We start from the raw sequence: 18,253 nt of genomic DNA, 5'->3' as shown, positions 1-18,253 counted from the left end.
CCCGCAGGAGTTCTTTAACGTGCCAGTAAATCTACCGACACAAGGCTGTTGTGATTGAGCACCTTCAAACACCACCAGACCGAGCCAGGATTGAACCTGCCAAGTTGGGGTTAGAAGGCCAGCGCCTTAACCGTCTGAGCCACTCAGCCCGGCACTATAATTATTAAAACAGCATCAAGCATTCGGGAGATAGTGGGTTCGAACCCCACTGTCAGGAGTCCGGAACATTGTTTTTTATGGTTTCCCATTCTCCCACCAAGCAAATACTGGCCGCTTCCTTCCACTCCTAGCCCTTTCCTCTACCATAGTCACCATAAGACCTATCTGTGTCGGTGCAACGTAAAGCAACTTGTAAAAAAAACCCACTAAAATTTGTTATTTCTGAGTGGGAAAATTTTGTTCCCTCTTTTCTACAATACTTTATTACAAATAGACTTACCCACAAATCCTGTGATTTGTACAGCTGTTCCAGTTACATCCTTTGCAATTCTAAGTCCTCGCTGTACATTAGGATTGATGTTTGCTGGAGTACTTTCAGGAGTTATTTTACTAATTAGTTTTGGAGTGCCAATATTCATATACTGACCAGCTTTTTCCGCCCCTCGAACCAAGCCTGAAGAAATATACTGGGCACCTGTAAAAGAGATAATCTTACATTACACTGTCAAATTCAAATTCTCAGTTTCACAAAGCTCATGCATACGGAGTAAAACACTCACATAATATGCAGGAGGAGAAAGAGTGATGCAGTGGAAGGGGACACTCAGATTGTGACAGGTGATGTAAGCATGCATAAGAGTGTAAGCAAGGATGACACCATATTCAGCTAAAATACTGGAACTGCACTGGACTGGTATTTTTCATTTTTATTAATGAATATAACTGGGAGTCTTAGCTCATCCTTGTGAAAATGAATTCCTGGTGTTGTTAACCAGGACATCATATCTCTTCTTGTGGAGTTTGATGTGAGAGAACAAGTTAGCTGTTTGTTGTATTTATGTGTGTTTTCTACAACAAGGACAGTCATTAATAATGATATTTGATTTATGTCCCACTACCTGTTTACGGATTTCAGAGACACCGAGGTGCCGGAATTTAGTCCCGCAGGAGTTTTTTTACGTGCCAGTAAATCAACCGTCACAAGGCTGACGTACCTCAGCACTTTCAAATACCACCGGACTGAGCCAGGATTGAACCTTGAAAGTTGGGGTCAGAAGACCAGCACCTCAAGCGCCACTCAGCCCAGCTGGACAGTTATCCTCCTCCTTTCTCCTTATCCAGCCCCTGCCGGGTGGGGCCATTTATGGCACTTCTCCACCTTCCCCTCTCCTTCCACCATTGTGACCCTATCCAGGTTTCTTCTTATTCTTTTTGCACTCCTCCTTATTGGATCGATCCACCTTGTTCAAAGTCTCCCTCTCTCTTTCCCTTGAACTTCATCATCTGTTTTCATATTCTTTTCTCATCCATCTTCTTTATTCCTATCAATTCTCTCATTTAGATTTTCTATTCAGACTTCCTTTCTAACATCTTCATTTCTCGCTTTGTCTTTCCTATCATACTTCTTAGGTACAGTAGAAGTCCATTATAGCAAGAATTCATAATGGTGAAAAATTTACTCGCTATAGCGGATTTACTTTACAAATAAAAAGTCTTATAATATAATCCTCCTCCTCAATACAAAACCACCATCTAGATTAGATGGATCCTCAGTAGAAGTTCAAATATTACATTTATACAAACAAATAAAAACACTGATGAAGTGTGTGGAATTAAAATACAATGATCATGATTGACATAGACTCACCCACAAATCCTGTGATTTGTACAGCCGTTCCAGTTACATCCTTTGCAATTCCAAGTCCTTTCTGTACATTAGGATTGATGTTTGCTGGAGTACTTCCAGGAGTTATTTTACTAATTAGTTCTGGAGTGCCAATATTCATATACTGACCAGCTTTTACTGCCATGTTTTTACTATTACTATTACAAGAGCACAGCCAAAGGATGAAGAGATTTTGGGAAGAGAAGAGGAAGAACAGAAAGAAGTGAAAATTGTGTCATCATGAGATATTCAAGTTCGAACAATGTCCATAAGGGCAAAAATGATATGAATGAATGAAATAACATTTACTAAATGAATACCGGTTTTGATTCCTTCGGAATCATCATCTCTTGTCTGGCTCCATGGCTAAAGGGTTAATGTGCTGGCCTTTGGTCACAGGGGTCCTGGGTTCGATTCCCGGCAGGGTCGGGGATTTTAACCATCATTGGTTAATTCCACTGGCACAGGGGCTGGATGAATGTGTCGTCTTCATAATCATTTCATCCTCATTATGATGCGCAGGTCGCCTACGGGAGTCAAATCAAACGACCTGCACCTGGTGAGCCGAAGTCCTCAGACACATTCCGGCACTAAAAGCCATATGCTATTTTTTTTCTCATCATCAGTTCAAAGCAAATAAATTAATGAAGAGGGTATTAACACACATTCAACATGAAATCTGCCTTTAAACACACTGAATATGGTTGACACGGGTTATATGTCATAAAAACAGAACGTCCTAGGATCCAGGTCACAAATAATTGGAGTGCATTTGTACAACATTGAGCAGAGTTTTAAAATAATATATATTGAGCAGAAGTCCCCTTTTCATAATTTCAATAATTTGTAAGTCCTTGTCTATATCCGAACAATTGTTGTTGGATTCGTGCACATTCATTCCTACGGCAGAATTCCTGATATGTTTGACTGCATTAATATGTTCGATGTACCTAGTGTTAAAGCGTCTCCCAGTCTGTAGTCGGTAAATACCTGATCTGGAAAATTCTAATGGAAAATTCTAAATTCCCATGGAGGGAATTAGATTTTTTTTTTTTTTGCTTTATGTCACACTGACACAGATAGGTCTTATGACGACGATGGGATAGGAAAGGCCTAGGAGTTGGAAGGAAGCGGCCGTGGCCTTAATTATGGTACAGCCCTGGCATTTGCCTGGTGTGAAAATGGGAAACCACGGAAAAGCATCTTCAAGGCTGCCGACAGTGGGACTCGAACCCACGATCTCCCGATTACTGGATACTGGCCGCACTTAAGCGACTGCAGCTATCGAGCTCGGTAGGTATTTTTTTTCACTAATAGAGCATGTCAAAAATGTCAAAAAACATATCAGATGTAGGGCTTTTCAGGCATTTACTCTATTAATCACCGTTTCGTCTTAGGTCTGACACTAGACTCCCACTGGCGCTGGGGTGTATGCAGGTGAACTTATCAGAAGCCCTTATAAGAGGCACAGTCTGATAACTGCATACGGGAGATCCAAAATTGTCGGATTTATTGACGGTCCCCGGATTATGGAAGTGAGGAATTCTGTGTAACAAACGAATTGCCGGAATTTTAAGAATTTTATATTACAGTAATCAATAAATTGTAACATAATTTTTAACTTATCTCATGTATCATTACAGAAATGTATTTTAGAATGTGTTAAAATGTGTTTTAGATGTTTTAAGCATATGTATATAATTGTTTAATTTGTACTTAAGGCTGATGATGGCACATAGATGCCGAAATTAGTACCTTTTGACATGTGATTCAATCACAACAAAATGTCATTGTATTGAATACGTGGACCTTGAAATAATTTTAATTTACTGTCTGCGGCCTGGTCATTCCAACTCTGGAACTTTGGATTGTTAGACTGGCAGCGTAGTACTGTTCGTTAAAAGTGAGAAAATGTGTTTTTTTTTTCATTTTATCGAGTATTTCATGTGAAATCACTGCTTTTACTCGTACCATTCCTACTGACGTCATTGTAATGATCTATGTTCATTTCAGCTGGTGTAAAACGGCAGGTGGAGAGTGAGTGTATACCATTATAATGCAATTCCCCAACCTGATTGTGACTGATGGTAGGCAAGCGGGCCTACCATTACAATGAAAATTCCCTAACGCAGTCTTCATATGAGAAAATACGTTTGGTGATTTCTCCATCGCGTTTCTAGGGTAGTGTTAAGAGCTATGCAATTTAATACAGTCTTGCTCACAATGTGTACTCTACCTAACCTACAATTCTAAATACAATGTAGAACTCCGTAGTGAAGCATGGGTACATCAGCTAGCCTGTTAAATGATTTAGAGAGAGGGACGCAAAGGGTGATGGCAGTATTTTTTACGAAAAGAGGACCTATAGTGTCGGGACCAGTAGCTTTGTTGGTACGTAGAGTTTGAAGAAGGTTGTGAACTTCACTTGGTGTAGTAGTTATGCTTGATAGGGTTCTGTTTGAAACTGTAAGTAAAGGAGGGAGCGGTTGCTTTTGTAAGGGAGGGAAGAAGTTGGAGAAGAAATACCTGTTGAACAGTTCATTGCGACTGGCACTGTCTGTTGTTGCATCAGTGGTTCAAGCTGACAGGAATCCGCTCCATCCTTCTCCGTGTGTTGATGAGACTCCAGCAGCACTTGGGATTGCTGCGGACGTTAACAGCGACAGTGTACGTGTATTTTGTAGTCTCTTCTGACTATAAACCTCGCGTGGAGGCAGATTTTAACGAAGGTATTGTGAGTGCGTAGATTTCTCCTCGTCTTTGAACCACTGTTTTCTTTCGTTGCATGAGGTTATGTTTGCTAGCGAGTAAATGCGCCTTGTTGGATACATTTTGGAAATGGATTTTTGTTTTTTTCATGGCATTTGAAAGGTTTAAACTGTGAATCAATGTTAATTACTTACAGTAAAGAGTCTTAGAATATTTTGTGATGCAGCAAGGGTTGGCATTTCTGAATTACAAGTTGGCGGTTAATTCAAAGTCACATTTTTGCGTCCTTACAACTTCGTTAACAAGGTTTTACTGTATCGCAAAACTAAGAAATTAAGGTCAGTATAGGAAGGTCTGGTCACGCTACCACAATCCTTTGCGATGACGGCCATATTGGGTCTTAAGCATCGTATTTGCATTTTTAAGGGAAATGGGATACTGCGCTACACCAAATTCTCAGAATAAGTCGACTGGCGGGATTATAGTGTTTCGCTTTCCAGTGAAAAGCAACGGAGAGCGCAGTGGATACGGTAAAAAAATTACAGGTGTGATAAATGGAAACCCACTTATAATTCCGTCTTGTTTGAGGTTAGTAAGTTATTACAACGGAATTATTCCTGAAGAATCACAAGTTTATATGAACAATTTTTGGATTTGTAGGGTCTATTATGAATTTTCTTCTGATATCATTTTGATGAATCGCAATTTGAACAGACGAGTGTAGATGGACGGAAACACTCAAGTGGAATTCCATCCCAAAAATGTTTCTAATCCACCCAAGCATTTAAAATGTTATAGGAAAGTTTCCAAACAAATATGTTTTTTTAAGCAGCAAATGTAATAGGAACTGGATAATAATATTATTAGTGTTTTCTTTTTTTTGAGTTAACTACACAAGGGAGGTCATTTAGGAAAAATGAAGTATGGAGCCTGGTACAAGTAAGCTAAGTGACAGAAAAAAGACAGGACTCAGTTAAGGGCCTCGTAGTCGCCAATCCGGGCTTCCAAATTAAGAGAGTCACCACTTACGACAGGCACTGGGATAGCGTGGGTGTTATTCTATCACCCCCCCCCCCCCACAGGGGGGGATGATGATTACGAAAGCCTATACAAACAAGTTCACAGTTATACAGCGCAAGTATTATACTACTCCTACAACAGTGATACATGTGATTCGAATGATAAGTGTAACCTAATATTCATGTAATGCCCAAGTACTCTTCTTATTCGTTTTTTACAATATGGTTGACGTCGCACCGACACAGATAGGTCTTATGGTGATGGTGGGATAGGAAAGGGCTAGGAAGCGACCGTGGCCTCGTAATTAAGGAATAGCCTGGTGTGAAAATGGGGACCCCACGGAAAATCATCTTCAGAGTTGCCAACAGTGGAGTTCAAACCCACTATCTCTCGAATGCAAGTTGATAGCGACGTGACCGAAACCGCACAGCCACTTGCTCGGTCTTGGTCTTCTTCTTCTTCTTCTTCTTCTTCTTCTGATGATGATGATGATGATGATGAGTATTACCCTGATTTTTTTGCCAAAAGCTGGTTTCAAATTATGTTGACATAAACATAATACAGATGTGAGGTTTGAACCATTTTGTGGGGACAGTAGAATACATCCAGTGTATCCCCTTCCTGTCGTAAGAGGCGACTAAAGGGGGCCCCAGAGACTCTTAACTTGAGAACGTGGGTTGGCGACCACGGGGCCCTTAGCTGAGTCTTGCCATTCTTTCCACTTACTTGTGCCAGGCTCCTCACTTTTTCTATCATATCAGATCTTCCTTGGTCAACTCGTTCTTTTCCGGCTCCGGTGGTATTAGAGCAGTTGAAGCTTTGGGAGTCTTCCATTTTCACAAACTTCGTGGCCTTTGTGTTTCTTTGGCCAATACCACAATTTTTTGAAGTACTGGATCGTTTCAAAATTTCCCCTCTGAATAGTGTTAAAAATGGATGGTTGCTCAATAGTACTTCCTCTTAAAACAATAATCAGCACCACCACTTTGTACTATTATTAGAGTAGATAAGAACATCACTCTTGTAATATATGAGATTATTTTTGCCTCAGAACACAAAGAATTTACCACACCAATGGATAACAACAGCGTGCGGCCAGTATTCGGGAGATAGTTTGTTCGAACCCCACTGTCGGCAGCCTTGAAAATGGTTTTCGGTGGTTTTCCATTTCCACACCAGGCAAATGCTGGGGCTGTACCTTAATAAGGCCACGGCCGCTTCCTTCCCACTCCTAGCCCTTTCCTGTCCCATCGTTGCCATAAGACCTATCTGTGTCGGTGCAAGGTAAAGCAACTGTCAAAAAAGAAAAGAAAAAAAACAGCGAACATAATTTAATGCACTCATCTCAAGTGGGATTCAGTCTTTGTCAACATGCTGAAGTAACCTTTTAGAATCACAGTACCCGTTGCAACTTTCTTATTAAAGGAAATGCTCAAGGAAATTTACTACAACTGTTTTTAAATACTTTTAAGTTCAATATTTCATCTATTCATGATATAATAGAGGTAATGTACAGATTTCTATGTTTTTGTCAATGAGATTACATATTTTGACAGACGATATTGATTAGAAACACGGTAAGATCAAGTAATATAGACGTGAAATAGTATACATGAGCACTTTTCTCAAAAATATGAAATTTAGGTTCTATTTTTTTTTTGCTAGTTCCTTTACGTCGCACCGACATGGATAGGTCTTATGGCGACGATGGGACAGGAAAGGGCTAGGAGTGGGAAGGAAGCTGTGAATGCATTCATGTCATTTATGAGTTGTACAATTATATATACATGAACAATAGATGCCCAGTTAAATTCTGCATGAGAAATAGTTGTTCGTTTGCTTTTTGTTCAATATTTCGTGCCTAAATCCTTTAAATTCGAATACACTTGCCTTTGGTTACGTTCATTTAAAGACCCAATATGGCGGCTCCATAAGTAGTATTCGTGACTTGACCTCCCTAGACAGACTTTGTAAGAAATGAGTTTGCAGGTGTGTCTGTTTCAAGTGTTTACATTGCACGAAAAGAATTAACCACCACTGGTAGTGTTACTGTATGTATGTTCACTCCTCAGCTCTAAGGCTGGTTGGATCCTCAACAGGTCTGCTATCAACTGCTATATATGGCCTAGGCATCAATGAAAGGCGTACTAGGGAAATGAGGAGTGGGTTAGTTTCCCCGTTGCTTTCCTCACCTAGCCAGAAATTGCTATTACATATCAGTCTGCAGTCTGCCAAGCCCACTGAGATGCATGCCTCAACTGACCCTATGAGCAACATTTTCACACCATTCATAGCAGGGACTGGCTGCATAAGGAATGGTATTACTAGTATCGCTCATACCTCAGACACTTTTCACATTGTTAAAGTCAAGGATAAGACAGACAGGTCAATAAAAGTAACAAAAGCTAAAAGGAAGTTTTGAACATCAGTACGAATTATACCAGTGAAGAGCAGAGGCACACAGTGATCTTCATGTTGTGACTTTTGATTTGCAGCAGATTCTCCCAGTTCCTAAATTAAGTTGTGGAGAGGTGTATGTACGTTGGGTAGTCAGCCCGAAGGCTGGTTTGATCCTCTGCAGCTCCACCAACAGCTATCATAAATAGCCTAGGCATCACTGAAGAGCCGTACTAGGCATACAAGAGAAAAGTTTGGTTATATAACCTCAATATTCATGATTGCAGCAAAATCAAACTATCTGAGTAAAAAAAAAAAAAGAAAAAAAAAAAAAAAAAAGGCCGCATGTGAGAAGTGTTTTAGACCTGGAGTGTGACATATTTTTAAGTAATTTAGGAGAGGATTCTAGTGATGCATGAGACAAAGAATCTTCAGATCTACGTACAGCAAATCGAGCCTACTGCAAGTTCAGATTAATGAAATATCTGTCGCGTATGAAGTTCTACTTGCTAATTTTTATGGTAAATATAGCAGCAGTGATAATGCATTTATATCATATCAAATATGTTCAAGTAAAGTAGCTATATCCGTCATGTTCATATTTGCATAAATACCATGTGAAAGTCAAGGAGTGATATGAAATGTTTATGACTACGTTACTCTTTTGATGGAAAGAATTTTAGTTCATTTCATTTTTTCAAAATGGTCCTTCCTAAAATTTGGGTGCAGGGATTATTCGGCAGCGGGGATTACTCGCATAAATATGGTATGTAATATATGAAAACATATTTGAAGCACCAGTAGAGAAATGATAACCTTCTGGATATAAATTTACGTGGGATAGCCTTTCTGATTTTTTTTTTTTCTATTTGCTTTACGTCGCACTGACACAGGTAGGTCTTACAGTGATGATGGGATAGGGAAGGCCTAGGAACGGGATGGAAGCGACCGTGGCCTTAATTAAGGTACAGCCCAAGCATTTGCCTGGTGTGAAAATGGGAAACAATGGAAAACCATCTTGAGGGCTGCTGACAGTGGGGTTCGAACTCTATCTCCCGGATGCAAGCTCACAGCTGCGCACCCCTAAACGCACGGTCAACTCGCCTGGTTTTTCGAAATTTAACCAGATGCAAGAAAATATAAACCAACCTCTGAAATCGGTGATGTGCTCTGCCATATCTTGAGGTGTATTACATTCTTACTTAATTTCAGTGTACAGTATTAAAATTAAGCGATCGTTTACTTAGCGTTTATTTCTAACGAGTTGACAACTGCTATTGACCACATTATTTACGTATTTATTAAAAAAAATATGTTCTCCTCTTTCATTTCTGCAGCAGTTCATGGGCATTACTAATCATCGCTGACATCGCCTTTGAATTTCGAAGAGAGAGTTCGCAAGTGAACATTGCGAGGAAACGATACCGATGGTCGCATTTTGTGGCAAATGGTTCAGTTAACCGTACTATACTATGACCTTTCAATGGCATGTAATCGTATGTCAAGGAGTCATTGAAAGTCATAAGTTAAACAGATTCATGTGAACAGCATGGAAGTAATGTAAATCGTTGATGTATGGCTAATTTATTCGTTCATAATATACGAAAGCCGATACAACTCGCAAATTATGGTAGATCTTGTGGTTGGAAATCGGAAGAGCAAGCTCAGAACCCCGTGGTATACGGTAGTTCGAATGAAGAACAGTTTAGTTACAGGCAGATATGGATAAAGAATAATTACATCAACAGCTGAGAAGAGGAAGGGTCAGACATTGTATATAGTCCGGAAGACGTCGAAGGAGGCCATGGAATAACTTGGAATCATATACGGTTGATCATCTAGAAGGCATACGGTGTGACGTATTACATGTTCAGAAGAATAAACAATTGTAGGATGTGTTTCTTTGTGAATTTCGGTAGATAAGAAGGAGTGACTGTGGTGACAAGTTCCTCAAATGTCAAAATCAGGTGTAATGTTGTAATATGGTAGCTCTCTGGATCGTGAAAAGCGAATCATTTATTATTGCAAAATAATGAAGATAGAATTTTGTTTTTCGGACAATACTTGCATGAAGAAACCAGTTAGGAAGCAAAAATGTGCATAGCTCTGGTACACGCATAAAACCTGAGAGAATTTGCTAAATTGAAGGGTTAAATAGCATTAAATAAGCTTAATAATCATCAAATAGCATTGACTTATGCAGGCGAGTGTTAACCCATGAGAGTGGAATTATAAAATCTGTGTGAACTCTTTTTAATGATTCTCGTTCAAGTCTCAGGGTTGGAGCCAGTGATACTATCCATGGTTATGAATCAAGAAATAAATAAGGAGGAAATGTGTGCTTAAATTGGCAGGGTCCCTGATGGATCCGAGCTCTACTGGAATGTATGGGATGACATGAACAGATGACCTGACCACCACTACTTTCATGATGGAATGAAGACTGGATCTTCTAATGATGAGTAGACGTACATTTGTCCTTCCTTGCTTATCTGTAGTTGCTTATGGTAGATGTAGATGTTAATATCACTAAGGTGATTTTAAAGGAAATAACTTGAATAACCTAACGTGTTAATGGTGTTTATTTATGATGTGTTGTCCGACCGCGCATGCTCGCCGTCTGTAAATATTGGGGTTAGACGTGATCTTTTCCTGCGTTGTTCCTGTATTAGTGAATAATTGTGAAGGTGAATGTAATATATCTTGTGCGTTACAGGTAAGTTCTTCAGATGTCCGTATGTGTGATATAATTAATGTGGTGATCCTTAGTGTAAGGAGTTCCGCGGATTGTTGTGATATGCTCATTCAGTAGGAACTATGTAATGTTCATACGTATAATATTGAGGCTCTTTGATTGCCTTTGCTTGTTTATTCAGGAAATGATTTTCTTTTCTTATGCGATGCATATTGTGATGGTATAAGGTGAATGTAGGATTATCTGAAATTATAATTTGGTGTGAAATAATCAGTGAATGAGATTTATTGAATTGTTCATTACATTGGTAAGTTGATTCTTCGAGATGGTCAATATGATAGGATTTATTTATTTATTTATTTATTTATTTATATATCGTGTCAGAAGCATACATAAGTTTAAAATTAAAGATAAGGAAAAACATAAAACATAATATAAATACTCCAATGGCGAAGAGCCACATTAAACAATGTGAGCCCAAAACCTTGCAACATCAAGTGCATTTGGCTTCGCTTTAACCAGGTCTTCTGTTGTGCAGCTGAATGGGCATGAACTGCATTGCAGCAAATGGGCTGTGGTCTGCTCTTCTCCACATACACACAAGGTACTGTCCACTTCGAAACCCCATTTCTTCTGGTTTACCCTGCACCGCGTAACACCAGAGCGCAGTCTGTTCAGTGCTCTCCAATTCACCCAATCTGTAACATGGCCAGGAGGGAGTTCCTCTTTTGGGGTCATCCATTGACTGATCCTCGTATGTTGACTCCTGACGCGCCATTCTTGAATTCTTGCTTGCTGCGCTGTTCCTGCAAGTGTTTCGGTTACTCTCAAGAAGCTTTTCCTAGACTTAAGCCGCTGGCGTGGTGGCTCATATCCAAACAAAGGGTGGGCTTCCGATGTCAACACCTTTCTCTTTTCTTTCTTGGCTGCCACTTCACGGCGAATATCGGGAGGTGCTATCCCTGCAAGGCAATACACTTTTTCCAAAGGTGTAGGTCTCAAACATCCAGTAATAATGCGGCAGGTTTCGTTGAGTGCTACATCAACTGCTTTGGTATGGCAAGATTTGTACCACACCGGGCATGCATATTCAGCTGCGGAATAGCAGAGCGAAAGGGCAGATGTCCTCACTGTGTCTGGTTGTGCTCCCCAAGATGTTCCAGTTAGCTTCCGCACAATATTGTTTCTAGCAGCCACTTTCTGCTTGATGTTCAAACAATGTTTTCTGTAGGTTAAGGCACGATTCAGAGTGACTCCGAGGTACTTCGGGGTAGGATTGTGTTGTAATGCTATGCCTTGCCAAGTGACCTTCAGAGTTCGGGAAACTTCTCTGTTGTTTAGATGGAAAACACAGGTTTGCGTCTTAGTTGGGTTTGGTGTTAGTTGATTCTTCTTGTAATAGCCAGCAAGAGTGTCTAGAGCTGTGGACAATGTTTGTTCAATCGCCTCGAAGTTATCACCCTGAGATGTGATGACACAATCATCAGCATAGATGAAACTATTCGTCCCGGCAGGAAGAGGCTGATCATTTGTGTAAATATTGAAAAGCATTGGTGCCAACACGCTTCCCTGAGGTAGTCCGTTCTTCTGTATCCTCCACCTGCTTCTTTTTCCCTGGAACTCAACGAAGAAACTTCGATTTTGAAGTAGGTTTCTAATGGCACAAGTCAGATGGAAGTCCTTTGTCATGCTGTATACCTTTCCAAGGAGAATTTGGTGATTAACAGTATCATATGCTGCTGAGAGATCTATAAATGCAGCTCCTGTGATTTTCCGGCTTTCAAAGCCATCTTCTATGTGTTGACTTAATTTCAACACCTGCGATGTGCAGCTTTTCCCTCTCCTGAATCCAGCTTGCTGTGGAATCAGAAGTGGCTCGATTTTATTAGTCAACCTATTGAGGATTAGTCTCTCCAGAATCTTAAAAAGATGGCATAATAAGGAGATTGGCCTGTAGCTCCTAGGGTCATTTTTATCTTTGCCTGGTTTTAGAATGGCTATGACCCTAGCCTTCCTCCATATTTTAGGTATCATGGAAGACTGAATGCAGTTATTCATGAGTTCTAGCAACCAGCACTTCGCAGTAGGACCAAAGTTCTTAATTTGTTCCATTCGAAGGTCATCGAGTCCTGCTGACTTCCCAATCTTACACTTACTGAGAGCTAATTCCAGTTCAGTTAGTGTGAAATGCTTAGATAACTCATTGCTCTCGTCTGGTTGTCTGACTATAGGATGGTGTTATTGAACGGTATGTTCGCCGCGCATTCGAGTGATAGATAATGAGCGATGTATTTAATGCTGGGGTTGAAAGCATCTCGAAGAGATTTCTGTTGAGCATATGAATTGTTATGGTTTAAGTTCTGTTATAACATGAGTAGCGGAATAGTTGAGCGGACATGTAAGTAGGATCTTCTACAATTTATACTGGAATGGTGGACCGAAATTTGAGGTCGATGTCACCTGTAAGTGTGCGTTGATATTTGTAGCATTGCTTGAGGCAGTAATTTTGTGCAGTAGCATTATTTTCAGCATGATGGAGAGATGCAGACGCAGCTCAGATCTTCTGGCATTGGATCATTTAATATGTCAGTAGTTAGTGCTTAATTTTCAGATGCAGCTATGCGGAGCATCCAGATGGATGATGGCACGTGGTCATTCAATTATAATACCAATATAAATGGTCCGTTATTGGACATTATAAATTTTCCAGCTAGCTCATTCTTGGTTGCCAGCGTTTCGCCCTCGTGTGCTAGGGTGGGCTCATCAGTTGGTACCTAGCACACCTACCAATACGCTGGCTAGTGCATACCGTGGAGGTCACTGCGTAGGCTAACTGGAGCCACCGGCAGTGCCAATGCACTAAGAGACTTTGTCTCATCACTAAAAATTGATCCCTGCTTGGCCATCAGATGATATAGATGTTGATTCCCATAGGGAATCTGAAATATTTGTCCTGAATGAGCAAATTTATAATAATAATGGTATTATAAATAATAATAATAATGGTATTATAAATTTGCTCATTCAGGACAAATATTTCAGATTCCCTATGGGAATCAACATCTATACATTCAATTATGACGATAACATTATAATTATTTATTTGAAATGACTACGTTTGTTTATAAGATGAAACAGATAGAAACAGGTAGAGCAGGGAGGACAAGGTACGGATAATAAGTGAAATACAGTGAATGAACAAACAAGTTCAGAGGAGATAAAGGATTCAATTTACTGATTTTCCAATGTGTTTAATAACTACTTAAATGAAGTATCAAAGAAAGTAATGAGCGATGATAATGTTTGAATTTAATTGTGGATAACTTTCAAGAAAGATTTAATTTTAATAGAGCATGACAAGATGTTCATAAGAATGTTTTCTTTTTTTAAAGATATGTTTGCTTATTCAATTTATTAATTATAACCAATTAGTATTGTTTAATAAAGTTGATGTCCTTCCATATTTTTACTGCGGTTATCATTTCTTGCCTAGCTTATATAAGAACCTAGTATATTGGGATAAGATGTTGGATCATCATTTGATTAATTATTGAGAGGAATGACCGCTTTCTCGTCGAAGGGCCATGCCCTTGAGTGGAGGTTTTTGCAAACCACTGAATTCTAGTCGAGGCATATTAAAGAAGTTTATTATTTCGAACCATGCGTGTCCATGAACGGTCACAATACGTATGATGAAAACATACTTCAAGCGCCAGTAGAGAAATGATAACCTTCTTGGTATAAATTTACATCATAACAGTCTTACCAAAATTTAATCAGACGCGAGAAAATATGAACTAACCGCTGAAATCAATTATGCACTCTGCCATATCTTGAGGTGAATCCCGTTCTTACTTAACTGAAGTATTTAGCATTAAAATTAAGCGATCGTTTATTCAGCCTTTATTTTTAACAAGTTAACAACTGCTATCGGACACGTTATTTACGCATTTATTACAAAAACATGTTCTCCTCTTTCATTTTGAATTTTCTTTACAGAACAGCAGTTGACAGGTATTACTAATCGACTCCAACATTGCCTTCAAATGTTGAGGAGAGAGATCGCTAGTGAACATAGCGAGGAAACTGTTACGAGATCTTTTTTCTCTTACCTGATGATATTTTCTTCGCTCCGATTTGGTGCTCCTTATACTACGCGGCGATACGAACTGTCTGCTTGCCAACTTGTCTTGCTACTGCTGAGACTGTAGCCTCTCCTTGCGCATCCACCGTGACGTCATCGGCCTCTAGTAAGTTCTAGATAGCGATCCCCTCCCATATATATATACTGCTCGTTTACTTCTTTCGGCGATCAATAGGCAGTGGACCGTGTCGATTTTAACTTACTTCGTGCTTCAAAACTGACTGGGTGAGCAGATACCTTTTATTACTATCTCATTTCATAAAAGGCCTTATTTTCTTGCCTTGCCACAGGTGTGGATTCGAACATTAGTCCCTTCAGGACTTATCATAGCCTTGGTGCACTTAACTTTGCAATTAAGACATTATTATTTGGAATGTGGTGGCCAAAGTGCTCTGGACTGGCAATATAATAGTGCTCCCTGAACTTCATGTGTGGTGTGGTGAACTTTGTTTCGCGTCATTTCGTGCTGGGGACTTGGCAGCCTGATCCCTGCTCGATTTCCCATCCCTTTGTTGTTATTTCTTTTTTTTCTTTTCCTGCTTTCCTCTCCCCCCCCCCCCCTTCCCTTGTTAGTACAACTTAATCAGATTGTATGAGAAACACTGGTATTTTCTGGTCTGCTAAAACTGTTGTATATCTCTTGTTTACATTTCGAACTTTCTAGTAATTGCCCCTTCCCAGTGCGTGTGCTAATGCTTTGCAGGACAAGATGTTATGCTACCTGTTCGGTCGTTAGTCTAGGGAATGTTTCGTACTACTCATAAGAGATTGATTATCCATTTTTAAAAAAATTCTAGGTGTGTTGAGGTTGTAAATTTCATGTCCAAGTCTATTACAATAATAATAAGAAGAATTCGCGTGGTTCTTCCTTTCACGATCTGTGTTTACCAAAGATAAGGGTGATACCAAGAGTAGTTCCTCCTTTATTGTAATTGTAAATATCCTGTGTCAGAAAAAAAAAAAAAAAAATCTAACTGTGACTTCCATGGTTCCCTTTGTTCTCATTTTGATGTGTGATGTTAATAGACATTAGATGCTTACACCAAAAATAATAAGAAGCAACTGTGTAATTCTGCTTTTTCTCGTACCTGGATGTATCTGCGATAGATATAATTGCTTGAATGATTTGCATTAAACCTCAAGAGGTTTTATTTATCCATTTTTATGTAAATATTTGTCATCTCCTTTGAACTGTTACAATATATCTGTTATTGAAACCTGTTCTTTGGGCAGTTCTCTATATATGTTCCCTTCCTTATCGTATTCTTTCTGTACCTACCGCGGAATTCTCTTGGGTTATGGCCCGAAACTTATTTGTACGATGCATCGCTAGTGTTTAGGGAATTGGTTTGCGCTGCTTGTGGAAACTTGAACTGAGCAGAATTCTTATGCTACACGCTTCCCTGCGTTCTGCTGCTCGATGCTCCATCAAGGTTGAGTCATTCGCTTCCTGCTTGTTGAAGTGCTGTTGTTTATCTTTCGCCAAGAATCGCTAGTATTTGACAATAACTCTATTCTATCAAACTCTGATTATTGAGATACAACTCATACCACTCGACCGCCACCATATGGTAGCAGATTCCTCTCTATTTAGTCCCCTTATTTAGTTTTTTTTTCTATTATTCTTTGTATAATGGCTTGTTTTTCCGATAACTTCCCCCTAGGGGAAGACTCCTCTTTGCTATCTTCTCCGATACCGCAAAATTTATCTCTACCCGATCCCTCTGTACCCAATTTAATTTCGTTTTCTTCTTCCTCTTCTGTATACCCCCCCTCCACTAATCATACTCCTGATTTATCATCTGATGATAGTAAACCTGCTTATTTACAACATCCTATGGCTCCCCCCCCCCCTACTCTCATCCCCCTGTTTCTCCTACTACTTCTGTGGATAGTTCATTACATGTACAGATTATAAAACAATCACTACTTCAAGTCCCCCAATTATCAGCAACAGATTCTCTTAGTCTTACTATTTGGTTATTTTCAGTCCGGAAATTTTTAAATATTAAAGTAGCTTCTTTTCCTCAATTAATTGGTCTTCTTTCCACTAAGACCATTGGTTTTTTTTCTACCTTTTGGCTTGACAATATGTCCAACTTTTCCAACTGGTATGAATTGAGGCACGCCGTACATAATTATTTTCTACCCTTGGAAGTACGATATAAATTACGTACCGAATTTATCAGACGTCATCAGTTACAAAATGAACCTGCCCATGATTATCTTGATTCTATCATTACTTATAGTGATGTCTTAAATATTTCACATAACACTCCTGAATTAATTTCTATTATACAGTTTTATGCTTCTCCTTCATTTCGCATGCTTTTTAATGTCCTGGCTCCCCCTGTTTCTCTTTTGCAACTTTACAATTTAGCCCATCAACACACTATAAATTCTTTAGGTGATCATTCGTTTTATGCATCTGTTCCTCCCCAACTATTACTTCTACCTTTTCACTTTCTTCTTTGCCCGCACTTCCCGCCCCCCACTGTTCGCCTCACATAACTTGTTACCGTTGCAAACTGCCTGGTCACTTGGCTCGCCAATGTACTACTCAGCTTTCGGGAAACGCCTTCCACCCGCGTCGTTAGGCAGTAGACGTTCATGTGGGGAAAATCTGCCTCGTATTACCCACCCTACTTCTGTGACAGCATCTTTCCAATCCAGTCCGGATTTGGGCTCGTTTTTACCTCCTACTTGTCATGTTTTGGTAACTGCTAATAATTCTCCCTCTGTCGCTCTCCTTGACTCCGGGGCAGCTGTTTCTCTTCTTAGTTTCCAATTTTATAAATCATTAACCCAACTTGATTCTCATCTGCATTATCTTCCATCCTCCACTCGCTGTCTTTCTGTTTCCAACAAACCTTTGAATATAATTGGTACTGTCTCCTTGCATATTAAAATGAAACTCTTCTCTTGGCCTTTCTCTTTTCAGATTGCAGAGCACCTATCTTGCCCTATCATTTTGGGTTTTGATTTTTTTGCTTATACTGGTCTTCTTGATTCGGCGCATTCTAAAGTTTCTTTTCCCTTTTCTGAGAAGTCTGTTCCATTAATAAGTACCCATGATTACCCTTCTATTTTACATTCCTCTTTTCCTACTATTAACTCTACTCATTCTTATCAGATTTAAGCTTTGCTCACTGAATTTTCTGACGTCATCACTCCTAACTTAAGTACCGTCAAGCATTTTTTTGCACATATCGATCTTACCGATTCCACTCCTGTTCGCTCTTCCCCTTATTTTCTTAGTCCGCCCCGGATGAAGGTTTTGAATCAGTTAATTCAAAAAATGTTGCAAGATAATACTATTATTCCGTCATCTTCGGATTAGGCTTCTCCCGCTTTTGTAGTTGATAAGCCTGATGGTTCGGCGAGGTTTATTGACTATTGTAGACTTTCGTAAACTCAATGAGAAAATTGTTCATGATGCGTACCCTATGCCTAAATTAAACTC

General features: G+C 39.5%; 1 protein-coding gene across 1 annotated transcript in view; it reads right to left on the bottom strand.

The window, feature by feature from the left end:
* spartin overlaps positions 1–18,253 on the bottom strand; it is a 77,639-nt gene that overhangs the window by 19,346 nt on the left and 40,040 nt on the right. Inside the window, exon 6 of the mRNA XM_067143646.2 lies at positions 440–634. Coding sequence (XP_066999747.1) covers positions 440–634 — 195 coding nt within the window. The remainder of the gene's footprint in view (positions 1–439; positions 635–18,253) is intronic.

The sequence above is a fragment of the Anabrus simplex genome, chromosome 3 (genome assembly GCF_040414725.1).
Source record: "Anabrus simplex isolate iqAnaSimp1 chromosome 3, ASM4041472v1, whole genome shotgun sequence".
NCBI classification, from domain to species: Eukaryota; Metazoa; Arthropoda; class Insecta; order Orthoptera; family Tettigoniidae; genus Anabrus; species Anabrus simplex.
The sequence above is the reverse complement of the archived record's forward strand: the minus strand, read 5'-3'. Positions and strand labels throughout refer to the sequence as shown.